This window comes from Anas platyrhynchos, chromosome 3 (genome assembly GCF_047663525.1).
Source record: "Anas platyrhynchos isolate ZD024472 breed Pekin duck chromosome 3, IASCAAS_PekinDuck_T2T, whole genome shotgun sequence".
Lineage (NCBI taxonomy): Eukaryota > Metazoa > Chordata > Aves > Anseriformes > Anatidae > Anas > Anas platyrhynchos.
The window spans coordinates 21,656,673-21,674,497 of NC_092589.1; the positions used below are offsets into that span (position 1 = coordinate 21,656,673).

At 36.5% G+C, this 17,825-nt stretch overlaps 1 protein-coding gene across 1 annotated transcript in view; it reads right to left on the bottom strand.

The window, feature by feature from the left end:
- USH2A (usherin) overlaps positions 1 to 17,825 on the bottom strand; it is a 410,836-nt gene that overhangs the window by 119,758 nt on the left and 273,253 nt on the right. Inside the window, exons 39-41 of the mRNA XM_072035514.1 lie at positions 15,827 to 15,977; positions 15,508 to 15,650; positions 5,756 to 6,384 (exon numbers count right to left, since the gene is read on the bottom strand). Of these exons, the coding sequence (XP_071891615.1) occupies positions 5,756 to 6,384; positions 15,508 to 15,650; positions 15,827 to 15,977 (923 nt within the window). The remainder of the gene's footprint in view (positions 1 to 5,755; positions 6,385 to 15,507; positions 15,651 to 15,826; positions 15,978 to 17,825) is intronic.

The window sequence follows — 17,825 nt, forward strand, 5'->3', positions numbered from 1 at the left end:
TCCCCAGTGCACTAGGCACACCTGCATAAAACTGGAACAGAAGTGAATAAAGTCCAAACTTTTTTTTTCTCCCCAAAATGAAGCTGCTATTTGTCCTTCTTGCATCTCCATTTAGCCTAGATATTAGGGTTGTATTATATACTAAGCCTAGATATTAGGGTTGTTCATATTCACAAAATTATGTTCTTCATATATGTTGATATATCTTGATATGTTGATATATCTTGATATGTGATGCTGTGATGTTCTTAGGTAACTGTAGTTTGAGGCATTTTGAGAATGAAATAGCAAAGGACCAGGAGTTTAAACTGGAAGAGAGGAGAGGAAGGATCTTCTTAACAGCATCATGCGTTACCACAGAGTTAAAATGCTAAAGGATCACCCCTGTGTTAGTCACCAGAATCAGTGACCATGGAGTTATTTCAGTAGCATCCAATGTTCTGTCATCAGAAGCAACTTCACAGGACAGCAGACAGTAAAGTGTGAGACAAAAGCAAGTCCAGAACATATATCTGTAACTGTAATTCTAATGGAAGTGGGTAAATGGGTAAAGAAAACATCTTTCTTTTCATGGATCATACTCAAATTAACTAAAGCTATTTCATGCTTGGTTTAAATGTGTAAGTGGCATCCATACAACTGGAATCTTTCTTTTGGGCTTTGCAGTCTTTGCCTGTTTACAGAGCAAAAGGTATCTAGCAGTCCACTGTCAGAAGGATAGAAGACAACTATAAAAATAGAGCCTTGTTAATTTTGTTTCCTCACTTGATGTAATTTAGTAGTCAAATCTGAGAAACAGCTACTAGAAAATTTATCACTCTGTAGCAATAAATGATAATCTTCTGTAAAGAAAAGTTGCAGACTGCATCTCTTGAACATCTTATGGACTGCAAACTGAAGACATTGCTCGATCTGCAGGCTGGAATACTATCTGTCTTTGCTGCAGCTGCTTCTACACAAAGAAGAGAATAGCAGGTGAACTGTAAGGTAAGCAACTGTCACCTCCAAGGGTAAAAGCAAACACAAATGACAATGGAAATCAAAGCCTGCAACCCTTCCTCAGTCAGCAAAGTCATGGGAAAATGCTTAGGAAACAGAAGCAATCCTTACAAAATGAATGACATGATATGAAAACAACATGCAACAAAAGAAATTAGAAAGAAGAATGACAGTTTGGTGCTACAGAAACGGTTACACCACATTTCTGACAGCATATATAACATACTTTAAGAGAGAAGTCAATGAAATCATATTTTTAATTATTTTTTTCTTATTTTCTATCTAATTAAATTGAAAGAAATTTCTGTAACTGATATTATCATGAAGGAATGCCGTGGCACAAGAATTATATGCCAATAAAGTACTTATGTAATCCAATCAGGAGGAAATCAGTCTCTTATCACCTACCTGAGCACCAAGAAGAAAAATTCTTGTTCCCCTAGAGAGAAACATCAGGATTAAGTAAAGGTTGTGCCACATTTGAAAAAGTTATGTAAAGAAAGACAGAAAATAGCTGCAGCTTCCTGCCTGTCAGTGGTCTGGGTGGCAGCATTGGTCGGCGAGGGAGAACAGTACAGGCAAACATACATCAGCAAGTCCCCAGTTAAGCCAATAATCAAGATTACAGCTGTCTTCCCCAGGCCAAAGCCCTCAAGGGAGAACCCACAGCAATGAAAGGGAAGATTTCCTATCTAAAGACTTCCTATCTAAAGTTACATGGCCAAAGTTGGATAATTTCCATACTACAGTTAATTTAGTTCAGCATACCCAGCCACATAATGCTTTTCCTACACAAAGAACTCTGTCAAATAATTATTCATTGTGTAAACCAGTCTCTTTCTCAAGGCATTCAACCTAGCTACATTCCCGAATGTCGTATCAGTGTGAAGTGTGAGATTGAAGCAGCACAGCAATTGCAACCCTCACAAGAAAAGGAAACAATTTCTTTTATACTTCTGTACATTAGGGTATAGCAAATCTTGTGTAACAGGAATAATGTTCATGGCATTGGCATATACTAAATAAACGGCTTTTGCAGTTGCTGAATACCTCCACTTCACTTTGGCATTTAATCAGCCACAAAAGCAGTTTATTGCGCAGTATACTCTGCTACCATGAACATTATCAATTCAGCAAATATTAAAAAATATCATGCAGGTGTCACAGAATTGGGTACTTTAAAAATTATCAACAGCTATACACTTTCTGTTGCACAAAAGAAAGCAAGTTAAATGTTATTGAGAGATACCAGTCCATTCTGATTAAAATAGAATGCTAAAGGACAATATACACATAAGAAAGTGTTTATGCCAAGATTGACCTGCTGTGCTGATATTTTCCTCCTTGCAGAGTGAAAGCTTTGGTCTAGGAAAATAAGCTGTATACTCAAGTGAGTACTATCCCGGAGTGCTTTGAATTCTTCACATCCTCAAATCATTTATATTGATTCTATGACTAAATAAAAGAATGGAAATATGTTTCTCTCTCTCTCTCTCTCTCTCTCTCTCTCCCTCTCTTTTAATAAATTCTCTCTGTTTTCAGTATAAGTAAATATTTGCGCTCATGGTTTAGGGATTGGTTGCAGTGACAACTGAAAGCCTCTATTGATTTGTAACCCTGGCTTGGTAAAGGAGCCTCTTGCTAATCTTTCCCACGGTGCCCTTCCAGTACTTTCTCTGCTAACCTGGAAGGGCAGCTTTCTCTAGGGCAAGAGGTAATTAAACTCTGATGGTGGCTCCTTTCTGAAGAGATGGCTTATTTTGTATTCTCTGCTTAAGATTTACTGTTGTAGATACTGAATAAGATGAGAGCATTGCACAGCACAGGCAGACTCCACAAATTTGATTTGATGGTAGGCTACACAGGAGAGAAAGTCTGCCTTTTTGGGACTCCTCAAAGTTTAAAGTCAGCAACATAAAGCAGTCCCAAATCAGATCCATTCTATTTCCACATACAAGAAATTCCAACCAGCAAGTGACAATCTTCCTATGAAACTTCATTCTGTCTGGGAAACTACCAGCTGTCTGGGGTGAAGACACACCAGGGCCTTGCAGAGCAGCTTTTCAGATCTCCCCTCTAGTTTGAAAGTGTAGGGCAAAAAGAAGCAAATGTTTTAAAATGGATGCTACTTAATTATTTTCACGTTCTTCTACCAGAGAACAGCCATAGAAGCCACAACACAGCCTCAACCTCATGGCAATACCCACTGGGTGCTTTCTGAGCCTTAGGAACTTGCAATAAAATGTAAGAGAAAGAAAAAAACGCCTCTGCTAGCAAGCTAATCCATTTGGCCCACAAGAAGACTAACAAGTGAGGTGAAATCCCAGTCATTTCCTTTGGTGCTCCCATCTGCAAACAAGCAGAAGGCGAGAAAACCATTGGGTACAACAAGCCCTTGTCATAATCTCTTCAGTTATGTAGTGCAGTGAACGCTTCTGGACCTATAACCTTATTTCAGCTTTTTGAAAATATCATAAATGATATTAATAATATAAGAATAAAAATCTAAAAGCCTCTGCTGTCCTGGAAAAGTAAGAGAAATCCTAAGACTTTTTACAAAGACTTAGAACCTTAGAAATCAGAAGTGAAATAATGTTTCATCCATGGAATGCATAGCAATTTTACCAAGTATTCTCATCAGTCCTCTAGGGTATTTTTGGGCACCCCTTCCTCTGAAATTATGATAAGTATCATATTAACCAAAACTAAATAAACAAAACTAAATTAAATAAAATGCTAGGTGAGTTAGAAGAATTTATGCGAGCATTGGCAAAAGATACCAATATTTGGTACACTAAGAAAGAGAATTTTCATTACAAGACAGATCCTCAGAAGACAGTATATTTGGAAAGGTGTCCAAATAAGTCACTTTTCTCTATTAAATGCTGCCACCTTTAATTATTTTGAATATTTTATCCTAAATATTTAAAATCAAGTAAAATGAACCATAAAACCAAGTTTTGGAAATAAAAACATCCAAGCTTCAGTATCTTCGATAGAAATTATTTTTAACAGACGAAAAACAAAAATCGAAAAGCATTGTTTAATTGAAACAGGAATTGAAAAACAAAATTTGAAAAGCATTGTTTAATTGAAATTAAATTATTACTGAATGGAGACAGAGCTGCCTGATTTCAGGTTTCAAAAAAATAAATGATCAAACTGATTTTCAGTATGGGTAGATTACTTAATCTTGGAACTAAGCAAAAGACAATAAAATTGCAGCACACACCTCTGATCTCAAGAAAAGACACCCAGTAAAGACTGACAAAGCCACTGATAACTCACGGGTTTTTATAATTGGGTTGAGTGTTGATTGCACTTTGAGAATAAATAAATAAATAAATAAATAAATAAATGTGGGAAAGATATGCAATTATTATGCTCTTATCACATTAATTGAAGCATTAAAGGTTGCACTGACTTCTTTTCTGTGCTCAAATAGTTCACAAAAAAATAGAGCCAATGTATAAAATCTCATGTAATAAAATGTGGACGTGTGTGTAAGCATATAATTGAACTAATTTTTACTCAGCAACAATTGAACTAAAAATTTGAACTAATGTTTACTCAGCATTAGTTCTTCTGGTAAATCCATGAAATATACTTTGCTATAAATCATGGTAGATATTAAGATATATCTACAGAAATATGGAGTGCAGAGTCCTAGATGTAGATAGCCCAAATCTCCAATAAGCAGTCTGGCAATTCATCACAATTAGTAGTGGTCGATCATTATTAATTCTTACGGTAACCATTGTACTCATACTGAACTCATTTGCCATTAATGTGGAGGTAACAAGCAATTTCTTAGACATTAAAATAATTTTAAGAGCTCAGGATTTTTTTTTATCTAATGGTGAGTGGCTTTTTTCATAGCTTAATGTTATATGTGAACAAAGCAAAAAATCGGGATTGTTTTACTGCTCGGATTCATACCCTTAAACTACTTAGACTACATTGGTAACAACCACTCTATGTTTACTTTTTGAAAATACAATGTATACGAAAAATAATAAATCAAACAGATGAACTTCAATCTTATGCAAATGTCCTTTGTTTTGTGCTCTGTTGAGCAAGCTACTGTACCAATACTTTTGGCATTAGTACAAGACTGAATCCATGGAAGCATGTGTGTATTTACACAAAAGAGGCTTCTAAGCTACAAAAATCCCTCTTGTTTGGTTACACTAATTTCCCTTGAATGAAGTTTGTATGCAAGCCAAAACAATGGTAGTTATCCTGTCCTCTAGAGTTCATTCCCTACAGAACGATGCAAATAATTGAAAACTTCCTAGGTAGTCCTGTAAGACTATTTTTTCATAAATCAGGAGAACAATAATGCTATTTTTTCTTCATGAGCTATTTTAAAAAAATCTGATAGCTATATATGAGACTTAATTACATTAAAATTCTTGTTACTTCTTAGCATTTCAATGAAACCTTGAAATTTTGGGGAAGGCAGTAGGTCATTTTCTGTTCTTAATAGGAACTTAAGGGTAAGAATCAAGTTTAATATTTAAACTAAGCCAAGTGTATAAAGAAAAAAATGATCTGGAGCATAACGACAAGATGCTGCCATAAAGGAAAAATGGAAAGGAATACAATGCTTTTGAGCCAAAGGACAGACACTAAGCATTTAGCTACCTCCGCAGCAAAGAAATTCATTGGCTCAGCCCATGGATGTCTCTCTTAAATACACCACTGATACAAGGGAAACCCGTTAAAGCCACAAAGTGATGAAAATTACTCCTACCTTAACTGAATGTGGTCCCAGCACTTCTGCATCAGGTGGCTGAACACCAGCAGGTCTTGATGGTCGAGTGGTAACTTCTGACCATGCACTGCTGTTCATCCCTCCATGAAGAGTGTTCATAAGTATCCTGTATTCAAATTTCTGCCACGGGCTCAGAGCAGTACTCTGGTCAATATAGCTCATGGACTGACTAAGAGGGAGAGTCACCACAGTTGATATTTGTTCTGTCCCTTTTACCCTCCTTTCTATTGTTAGGTTTTCCACCAAACCATTCGGGTAAGCAGGTGGTTGCCAGGATATAACCACAGAGGTTGGAGTATCAGAATACAGCTCTGGAGCATGAATGCCTTCAGGTGCATCTGGAAGAGTATGGATTGATGGAGTCTTGGGTGAAAGAGAGCATCCTTTAGATGTGCATCCTTCTACCTGAAACACATAGAGAGTGTAAGGATGCAAGTCCTCTACAGTGCAATTAGACCTATTTCCTAGCACTGTAGCATGCAGTTGGCCATTTTGGTAAATATTATAATGAGTAATAATGCCATTTTTCTTTAAAGGATGCTGCCAGGTGATGTTTGCTGCCCTTGACGTAACATTCAGTACAAGCGGTGGATCCAAAGGTCCAGGTTCTGTAACAGAAAAGAAGGGAAAGAAAAATTACTAATAGTCTGTGAGTTGTAAAAGTGGTAGGAAGTGGAACTCATCAAGTGAGTTTCAAAGCGATGAAAGAAGTTCAAATCTACCAGTTTATCTCTTCAAAAACTGTAGGCCCAGTGCTTCAGGAGATAAACATGGTTCTCTTCTTGAAGGCAAACTGCTCTGCAAGCACACCTTCCCTCCCTCATCTGCATCTTTTTCCTCATATACCTCAACAGTGTTGTATTAGCATGTGGAGAAAATGCAAGACTAAGTATCAATATAGAACTACAGTTCTAGCTATTGTTGATATTTTCTAGAGCACTAGCTACTGATTGCAACCAATAGCACAGGCATAACAAATCTGCATATTTTACAGCTTGGCAAACCCCTACTGCATCTCTCATTATATATTCAATATTTTACTTCATTCTGTTTATAATTCTAATCCATTTTTTGCAATTTATCTACTCCCTGTTAATATTATAGGTGATTTTTTACTGTGACTGTGACAGAAGCTGCCGATTTAGCTCTTTCACCTACTGATAAATAAACAATGCACAGATCTGACCTTTAGGTTAACAGGTTTTATGCTTGCTCCACTCAGCACTCTAACTGATTCAATTATCATAAAGGTTCAGGAGCTTCCATGAATACTGAAAAAGACCGACCATATGCCTGCATAGGTGTTGTGGAACAGCAAATACTCTGCAGCCCTCCAGAGAAATTCCTTAATTGTAAATAATTTCACCATGCGACACAATCAAGTCACCTTGAATGCAAAACCCTCAGCCTGTGGAGGCAAAGTGTTATTTAAGCTTTACTGGGCTGCGTTAAATTCTGCAATTTGAAGGGCTGTTAAGTTTTTCAATTGAAATTTCATTTAAAATGCAGGTGCTTTTTATTATATTGAGGCTTTACTGCTCTCTAGGTACAAGCAAGAACATGGTGCAATAACACAAATCTGGCTCAATCACTGATCAGTAACAGCTGTAATTCCAGAACATTTAGCATTCTTATAAACCACGTCCTGAAATCTATAAATTGCTACAGCGGATCAAGAAAATACTATATTCCCCCTATTCTGCCCACAGCAATTTTGACATTTATGAGATTTTTCTGTGAACATTATATTTTATTGTAATCTTAAAAAAAAGATACACTAGGATTTAGTAATTGTTTAAAATAGCTTTAGGTTTGGGGATTTCAGGGAGGCAAGTTTCAAATGTTAAGGGTTGAAAATTTTATATTTATTAGTGGTTATGTGCATGCTAAGTCTCCGGGACACATGACATAGCATATACTGAATTCCACAGCAGTCAACAACTTTGTTATTTAATTCCTAGTGAAGTGGTATGCTGTCCAAACCACAAGGACCAGTATCGGTATAGGAAGAATAATTTACTTCACCAGAAATTAAATAATTCCTGCAAATGTATAAGTTAACAGAAAAAAGAGAAAGAAGGAGAGAGAATGAAAATAGGGATGCTAGAAAATAAATAAATCCAGCACAAAGACTGGCTTTTTCTCTCATTTAGAATAACAGCTGAAGCAGTCAGAAGTCCCAATTCTCCTCCTACAGAGAGACGTAAATCAGGATTATTGCACTGATGTCTGTGGAAACAGTGATGTAAAATTGGGATAGCAAGCTTTTTCTTTTTTTTTTTTTTTTTTTGGCTTTTAAATTTGAAAAAGTAACAGTGTTTTTTCTTTCATTATATGATGCATCACAAAGCAACTCCATAAAACTCATCCATATCACAATTCCTGTTCTACTCACAGTGATAATAAGGATGGAGTTTTATACTAATGCTTGTGCACTCCAGGATTAATTTAGATCTCAGAATTTACAAGTATAAAAGATGATCTGTTGTAAAGAGCAATCCAATTCTATTTGCATGTACTCTTGGGCAAAATCAATTAGGTCATAAGCTGGAACAAAATTTGGGCCATTATTCAGACTTCACTGAAAGACAGAGGGGTGGGGGTGTAAACCTGAATTAGACGTATATTCTGTAAAACAAAAATTTTGCTGGAGTGTAAAGGTGAAGGAGGGAGATTTGCTTTGGAATTGAAGATCTTGAAAATAAGATGCTGCAAATTCTTGTTTAATGGGGAGAAGGGAGACTGAAAGATACAATATTTACTGAGCTACAGACTAGCGTGTTATTTATCCCTTGTACATTGCCTATCATACTGTGAACTTCTGCAGGACAAAAACACAGAACAGAACAAAACCACAACAATCGAGCAGTTTGTTGGGAGGGGATGGATAAACCTTTCTATTTGTACTGAACAAGTTGCTGGCATTACAGGTGAAACATTTGAGACAATTAGCTGAACCTGTGCTTCAACTCCCCCATTGAGTTAAGGCATATTCCTTAAGGACAATGTGTAATGTATGCTAGGTGGTTTCTAACTTAAAATTTGGGTACCCCTAGTCCCTCCATCCCCCCTCAAACAAGCATATTCCGGTAGCTAGCATACCTACCTATACATTCCCTACTGCCCTTTTAAAAGAGAGACTTTTAAGACTCTCACAGTTCAAACAAGACGTTTGAGAGATGCTTAATTGGCCCCACTGGATGGGAAAGCATTAAATCCTGGTCCCCAACACTCATTCAGTATAGCTGCTTTTTAAATGGCAAGCAGAATCATCTAATTTTATATACAAATCAACTAGCATGATACTGCTTGGTTGAAAGGGTCACCACAATTATGTAAAACATGAGTATTAACTATAATTGGGATAGTTTGCTAATACAATAAAAAGCTCTGAACATGAGAAAAGTTATGCTCACAGCAGTAGCTATCACTTTCTAAAGTAAGAATTCATGGATGAAATGACATGAAAAAGATGGTTATAAAATTTTAATGGAATGATAAAAGGCAAAAGTCAGCCTCTCAGCTGAATTCTTAAAATCCCTATATATCACAATCAGCTCCTTAACTGTAAAATCAATGTGGAGTATAACATGTTGTCAATGTGGTTGTCACTGGAGGGAAGACTGCAAAGTATGACAGCTACAGAGCTCAGCCTGACAATGATGAAAATAAAATCATAAAGCTTTTTACATAGATGTAATTGTTTATAGAAGTAACTACTGAACATGGTAACAGTTGGCATCTTTTTCCTAAAGATTCTTAGTTCATATTTCAAACCATTTCATTACAGTATTAATACTGGGAGGTAGTTTCATTTTGGCAAATGAAATTGCCTTTTACGGCAGGCTATTTTGCTCATCTGCCTCCAAAGTTCAGACTCTACTTAAAATAAAGGTACAAAACTGTCATTAATCTTTTTTAATTTCCTGACTAGAACCACACATTTGTTTACTTATTGTACAGACTGGGGGAGTGAGGAGCTATACTCTCATGGATATATTTCAGGGGAATCTATACTTTCATTAATAAACTGAGACATGTACCTGGACTACTGCCCTTTAAAGCTAATGAGAAATACCTGATTTGCTGGGAAACTCTCTCACTAAGCAGAATAGACATTCTGTGCCTTTTATTCTTGAATCATTTACTCTTTCCAGAAACATGGACAATGAAATTATACATATTAACAAAGTGCAGTGTCTTTCATATACTACTGACCATATCCAGCAGAAAATCCACATTGTGTAGTTCTGGGCACAAGGGACCACAGAAATCTTTTATCACATTAGATCATAGAACTCAGAAGTCATTGAGCTGTGTATACACAGACATGCATTGATAGAAATCCCTTCAGATATATATTGAGAGTTCTCTTCAAAATATTCACATTTTTCCACACTTCTATTCCAACTGTGTGTTGGTTCTAGTACCTCAGTCAGGCAGTTAAGAAAATACTTATAATTCTTAACTTATAGGCGTGCATGAGCAGATTGTACTTTTTGTCATATCATATTTGCCACCATATTACTTCAGCTTAATTATACTCTCCTTTTGCTGTTCACCCTGTCATGTATTGCTCATGATTTTCTCTTCCTGGTATCATTTTTCCTAGGTTTTGTCTTCTCTTGCTTCCACTCCATTTATCCCTGAACACAGGTGGGCACATTCACATCAACTAACTATGTATTAGTTTATATGCCTAAATTATATGGAGCTAATTTACACTAATTTTAGACTGGAAGACTAGTCTAAATTTAGACCTCTTTTTAGACTGGGAGACTAGTCTTTTCAGACACCCAGGATAAGCATCAGAGAAAGCAAGCACTTCCAAAAGCTAAGGAGCACAGTGGCACCTAACGCTCTTGTCCTGAGTTCCCCTCTGGAGGCACCTGCCTCTCTCTACTGTCTACTTAAAGAAATTTTAAGACAATGGGCCTCCTTGCCCTGGAACCAAAGCTTTGGGGTAAGCATGCCGGAGGAACACGCTACATGACAGAAATAACACTCTCCTGCTTCATCAGCAAATACACACTGATGAGTGAATGATAAATTGCAGGATCATCCTTCTTATATTGTTTCTTGTTCCTCTAGTAGCTTCCATACGTAAAGATCTCAAACCCTCACTTTGTACTATGTGTTCGTACTGTGAACAAACATTGGACTGGACTATCACTTGCTTAACACAGAAAAGAGGTGGGTTTGCAATTTCTATCTAAGAAAAAAAAACACATGGAATTCCCGATAGGCAACTCACAAAAATTTCTTACTCAACTAATGCAAGCCAGGCACTTATAAAACAGCTTCAGTGAGAATTCTCCGTACTGGAAAAATACGCTAATCCAAGATACAGGTGTCTGAAAGAGAACATGCTGATGACTGAGATGTCCTCCTGTACATACCTCACTGGACTCCAAACAGTTTTTAGGACATTCCAAATAAAAGAATAGGCAGATTTTCTCTAAGTAGTACTTTTTGGTAGCTTCAAATTTGTACAAATCAAGATGTATCTTCCTAAATGCTATGAAAAGCACCTTTCTCATTTCTGAACTATCCCTGTGATCAAATATTACTTCTGGTGGATTACTATCAGCCAGTACAATTTTGCCAACCACAACAATAACCAATTCTTTTTCACTTTCCTTCCCAGTTAGTTTAAAGACTTACCATGATGAAAGGTAAAACCTAATTGACATCTGCTTATATATCTAGAAAAATTAATTTTATTTCTGAATGCAATGCATGAAATTCTGCTCTCAGCTCAATGGTACTTACTGACCTCTCAGTTCAGTGGGGATTACATTGATTTCTGGGGAGTTATCTTAAACTTACACTCAAGTTACTGAAAGGAAGATCTAATCCAGAACTTAAACAACAACTGTTTCTATTTGTCTGGCAGTAAATATTCTGATGCTATACTGACCAAGATCACTGTAACAAACATCTTTTATCAATACATGCTTAGCAGTTTTTAAAATATTCATAGGATATGTACATTATTCTCATCTGGCACTGGCAGGTTAGACTTTAAAAATTTCATGGAATCAGTTACTAGTTCCACACTCATGTAAATGGAAATATGTGAAAATTATTTACAACATTTTTTCTTTAATCAATAGCACCCCAAGCCTACTAAACATTACAATAAGACTATTTATTACCAGATACAACAGATTTTTATGTCAGCTTTTGCTAATTTTTTTAAATCATTCCTAACATCCTGATACTATACTAAATATTTTTCATAAAGTAAATATAATATGCAATTTACTACATATTGTGAAATCATCCGATTGTATTAATAACTCTACTGTCTTTAAAAATTGATGTGATGATTTACATTACTACCATCAGGATCGTGTGCACATAAACACACATACATGCATACATTTTATTCCTACAGATATTTTATGCTTTGGTGAAACAAAAAAGATACGCATTCACTATGTAAAATTTGATAAGAACATGGGTATACGCATATATTTCACCAGAGTACGAGATACAGAAATTTCTACTGTCAAGTCGTACTTTAAAAAGTCAAAGTCAAAGGCCCCTAGTTTGCTGGGCCAGGAATTAAGTGTAGTTCTGCAACAAACTGTCAGTACAGGCAGTTTTATAAGAAACATATTGAAGCCTTGACAGAAATACTGCTTATACCCAATGACAATCATTCAGTCTTAAGCAGCTGAGTTGAACATCCTTTTACAGATGGCAGCCCTCCACAATGATACCAAAACCAGAGACCTTTGTCAACAATGAAAGTTTTTTTGTCAGCAATGAAAGTAATTACAAGGTTTGTTGAATATTAGAGACATATCAGCATGTATTCTCTAGCAGTATTAATACAAAGGGAACACGACATTTTAAGAAAAATCATTTTCCCCTTGGAGACACAGAGTTTGTAATGGAACCACAGAACATGGTGGTTTTCATTTGTTTGTTTTGTTTGTTAGTTTTAAGCTAGGGAATAAGATACAACATCATAGCTGAAGAGCAAGGTAGATTGGTAATCTTAAAATATTTGAATTTCATAAACACAGTATATAAATATTTTTCTTATTCTTAAGTTCCTTTTGCAACATCTGCCTTCCATACTAACTTCAGGCATTTTTACAGTTGGGTTTTGCAGAGGGTAGTGCATCATGCTTGTGCACAAATGTTATCCAAATTCTATACAGCAGCTAGCTTCTACATATATGTTCCAGAAGGACTGTTTTCTCATGAGGGGGAGTGGAGGGGCAGGTGCCAATCTATTATCTTTAGTGATCAGTGATAGGGAATGGAGTCAAGTTGCAAGAGGGAACATTCAGGCTGGATATCAGGAAATGGTTCTTCACTGAGAGGTTGTTTGCCTACTGGAACAGGTTCCCCAGGGACATAGTCATGGCACCATGCCTGTTGGAGTTTAAGATGCATTTGGACTATGCTCTTAGTCATATGGTCTGAATTTCTGCATAGATCTCTGTGGAGTCTGGATTTGGACCCAATTATCATTGTGGGTCCCTTCCAACTCGGGATATTCAATGATTCTATGACTGTATAGGAATGCATGCTTTGTGTAGGCTGTCTGTCCTATACCTAACTCTCAAAAAATAAAATTTTAAAATTCTACATCTACTGCTTTGCAAAAAAATAATAATTTTTACATATACTAACAAGTGATGCCTTTTAAAGTGATGCCTTTCTGTGTTCCTCCTACCTAAGAAAGAAACAACACTATGTGAACTATCTGACCAGAGTTAAATAATCAATACAGTATGAATGAAATAGTCATAGAAGACAAGTTTAATATTATACTCACTTTTGGTAATATACAAGTACAATCCAGGAACTGAATCTCAAAGATTTTCAAATGTAGGTAACACATCTTCAGTAACACATCTTCACAACTTACTTTTATTAGGTAATTATTTAAAGGTAATATGCTTATAGAAATATTTACATGTTTTGAGCTTAAATGGGTTTATCGAATAAAGTTCTGTTGTGAATCATTTGTTCAGCTTCAAAGAAAATTGTTTTCCATTTGTGGAAACACGTTTTCTTTCAGGGTGTTTTCTCAAAATATACAGCTATCCATTTAGAGGAAGGACTAAAACCAAGTTTTGTCACAAGCACTTTACTGCAACAATTGCTTATGAGCACCAGGTTAAATTTACAGTCCCAAATACAGATGTTATATCAGTGTAAAACAGTAACAACCCAAGGCACTTTGGTGTGAGGGCAGTGAAAGTAAGATAGTAATGAAGCCAGTCAGTCAGGATTTTAGTTTTGTATCATCAACCCCATGGCAACCCTTTCCGTGCTCAGAATGTCTTGCTTTCTTATCCAACAAGAAATAACAAGAAATAATCTCTTTAGTAAATACTAAATTTCTCTAAAACCTGCTACAATGGGGTCAACAGTAACCGATTTTAAAAAAGCAAAGTTTTTTTTTTCCTGAGACAACTGTTCCTACAAAAAAAAAAAAAAAGTAGGCTATTCGATATTCTACAGCAGTGTATAAGAAAACTAATAGTTGTTTCTTAAAAAAAATAAAAAAAAAGTTGAAAATTTTATATTTTGTTTATGTAGTAACAGTAAACTCAAGTTTTGTCATCTATTTTTGCTCACATGCTCTATCAAGCAAAATCTTACCCTAACAACTGAAGTGACTATACTAATACACTGACACCTCTTTGTTAAATCAAGGGACTACTGAACAAATGATGTGGAGTAAGTATGCAAAACATAGAACTATTAATGAGGAAAGTGATGGATGGGACTGGCAATGATAAACTCAATTTCAGACCAGTAGATCACCACTTTGAATTAACAAAGATCAGTGGAAAAGTTCTGTTCAGCTGTGGTATAGTTTAAGTATTCTGTAAACAGAGATAAGACAACAGTCATATACTATTAACTTCAACTTATTTTCTCTGATATCACTGAAATCAGAATCAAGTCCCTGAATATAAACAAATGCCACTTAAAAGGCTGTACTTAGGTGTATCTTAAGCTAGCCATATATGAACACATATGCACAAAGGGATGTTATTTAAAAAAAAAAAAAAAAAAAAAAAAAATATGTATTCTTCCCCGAATATGTATTTAAATATTCATGCTTATGAAATGCTAAGATAACAGATAGTTGATCACTTAGGAGTTACTATTAGAAACTATTATGCATAAAGGAAATACATTATTTCTATTTTACTGGGAAAGCAAGATCACAGAATCACAGAATCACAGAATTTCTAGGTTGGACGAGACCTCAAGATCATCGAGTCCAACCTCTAACCTAACACTAACAGTCCCCACTAAACCATATCCCTAAGCTCTACATCTAAACGTCTTTTGAAGACTTCCAGGGATGGTGACTCCACCACCTCCCTGGGCAGCCCGTTCCAGTGCCTCACAACCCTTTCAGCAAAGAAGTTCTTCCTAACATCTAACCTAAAACTCCCCTGGCGCAACTTTAGCCCATTCCCCCTCGTCCTGTCACCAGGCACGTGGGAGAACAGGCCAACCCCCACCTCTCTACAGCCTCCTTTAAGGTATCTGTAGAGAGCGATAAGGTCGACCCTGAGCCTCCTCTTCTCCAGGCTGAACAAGCCCAGCTCCCTCAGCCGCTCCTCGTAGGACTTGTTCTCCAGGCCCCTCACCAGCTTCGTCGCCACATAAGTTATGCACAACAGCAGCTGAACTATTGTTTCTACTTTTTGCTAAATTGAGTTAAATAAGAGCGGACTGCTTACTGTCCTCTGCCGTAGTCATTGAAGTCCAGTCACTATAAGCATTGCCATAACCATTGGAGGCAACCACTCTCATCTCATACTCAGTGTACGGCTGAAGATCTCTGACACTGTGTTGTAAGGAAGCAGTTGGGCTGGAAAGCAACCTGCGAAGAAAAGTAGCGTGACTTACAGCTTTAAACATCCCACCACCGAAAGCAAGACTAAAACATTACAAGTCTTGCAAACAAATAACCCAGCCACCCTAAAGGTGAGCCATATTTGAGATAATAGGACTTTTCTTCCTCAGCAGCTCACGGTGGCCTTGCAGTGGTCTGCGTACTCTAGAATGTCACCAGCAGAATGCCTCCGCCGCATCTGGAGTCGGTAGCTGGGTGTGCCTGGGGCGTTGTTGCGAACTGGTGTAGACCAGACAACCTGAAGACTGGTCGGAGTGGCAGATGAAAGCCTTGGAGGCATAACACCATCTGGAGCTGTCGAAAAGCATGGATGAATTAGAGCAGAGAAAACCATGGACAACATATGCTGGGTGGAAACAAAACGCTCCATATACTGGAAAAACTGTTCCTCAGGATCAACAGCGATGTTAACATGGTCCATTTAGTTTAACATTTTCACTACTAAACTATGATATTTCTTTATATTCTTCTTTCCAAAGCAGTTACATTAATATCATTTTGCTAAAAGCAAACATCCAAACACCAAAAGGAATTCATAAGCAACATATTCTCTACCACCTGTTCATATATTATCTGCTTCTCCTTGTGCCCAGTTCTGCCACCCCTAGAACTTAAAGATATGCTCACAGAAATCTTACTCAGCAAGACTAACAATGATCAGATATATATCATTCAAGTACCTTCATACTCTTATAAATTTATAAAAATTCAAAAAGAAAACAGAAGAAATTTTAATGAAAAAAAAAAGTCTTCAGGTAGAAATCAAAATAGATTCACTGAAGTCTCACTCTACAATTTTGTTAAGGAAATCAGTTTATATGAAGTTGCAGATTTATATCTTGTAGTTTATATGAACTGCAGATATGTCACTAGTAATGCTATGAATGACCTTTAACTGCTGCAAATTTCCCTGTATGCAGTAAAAAGAACTATGCCAACTTGCACCCGGGAGTTTAAGGCTTTGCATGTTTTTCTTTAAAAAGAAAACAATCTGTTGGAGAAACTTTCTGTACATAAACACATCTGGAACTTTTATATGCAGTGCATGTCTGTAGCTCTGTAGCTCTTTTCCAACGAGTTAAAACACTGGAAAGTCACTGCCTTTGTCATTTAAACTTGTGTAATAGTTTTGCATTTCATGGTCCAGTAGTTACCATTTGCATTTTTCTTTAGCCATTCCAACAGAAATTCTTGTTGCCGTTATTTCTTGTTTCTCTCTATTATAAAAACAGTCTCACAGATCTGTAATTTAAGGTGTAGTTGTAAGCCTCAAGGCGAAAGTTGTAAGATGAATGAACGGTATTTTACAATAAGTTTTATGATCTTCATTTACCACCCAAATATGAGATGGTTACTACGAGGGAAGTTACAGCCTGTGAAACACTGGAAACACTGCCCATATCTTTCTCTCCCTAGAACAGGTGAAAGGATATCATCAACTCTGAAAAAATGTCACCAGTCATATACCACATTTTTGAATTTATACTGACATAGGCATACTATGTGTGTGAACTATGTGATATGTGAACTAACACCTAAAAGGTTGACTTTGATTATGCATATTTATGACTGGGGAACTTCAAAATTCTTCAGCTCCAGCTCCAAATTGTACAGAAAGGTACAAGACATGGCTTGCTGCAATCTGTAAATTGATTTCCTTTCCCTTAAGTTCAAGGTCCTCCAGTTCACATAAGATAAAAAAGTTCCCTTTTTTCTCTGTTACCATGAAAAAGGTGAAATAAAATGATGGGGCTTTAGCCAGCCTGGCCACGTTTGGATATTCTCTTCTGTTATCGCTATATAGACCTAGGCAATTAGACTGGTGAATTCCAAATAAACTTGAAACCTTACTGTTTCTAAATCCAGGAGATGTCTGAAGCTAAAGTAATTCATGGCCTGCAAATCCCTTGCAAATACATTCAAGGCCAATCAAGAGCCTGAGAGCACCTCAACTCTGAAGGAAAAAAAATGGCTGATTTAACATGAACAGCCACTGACATCCCTCCAGCTGAGCCATCAAAACCAAACATCTGCACACCAAATGCCTCTCTATGTGAATTAAATTACACTCAGAGTAAAATGGAGAACATATATTTACCTCACTTAACATTGCTCTGTTTAGCAGCAACATAACTAATGTTG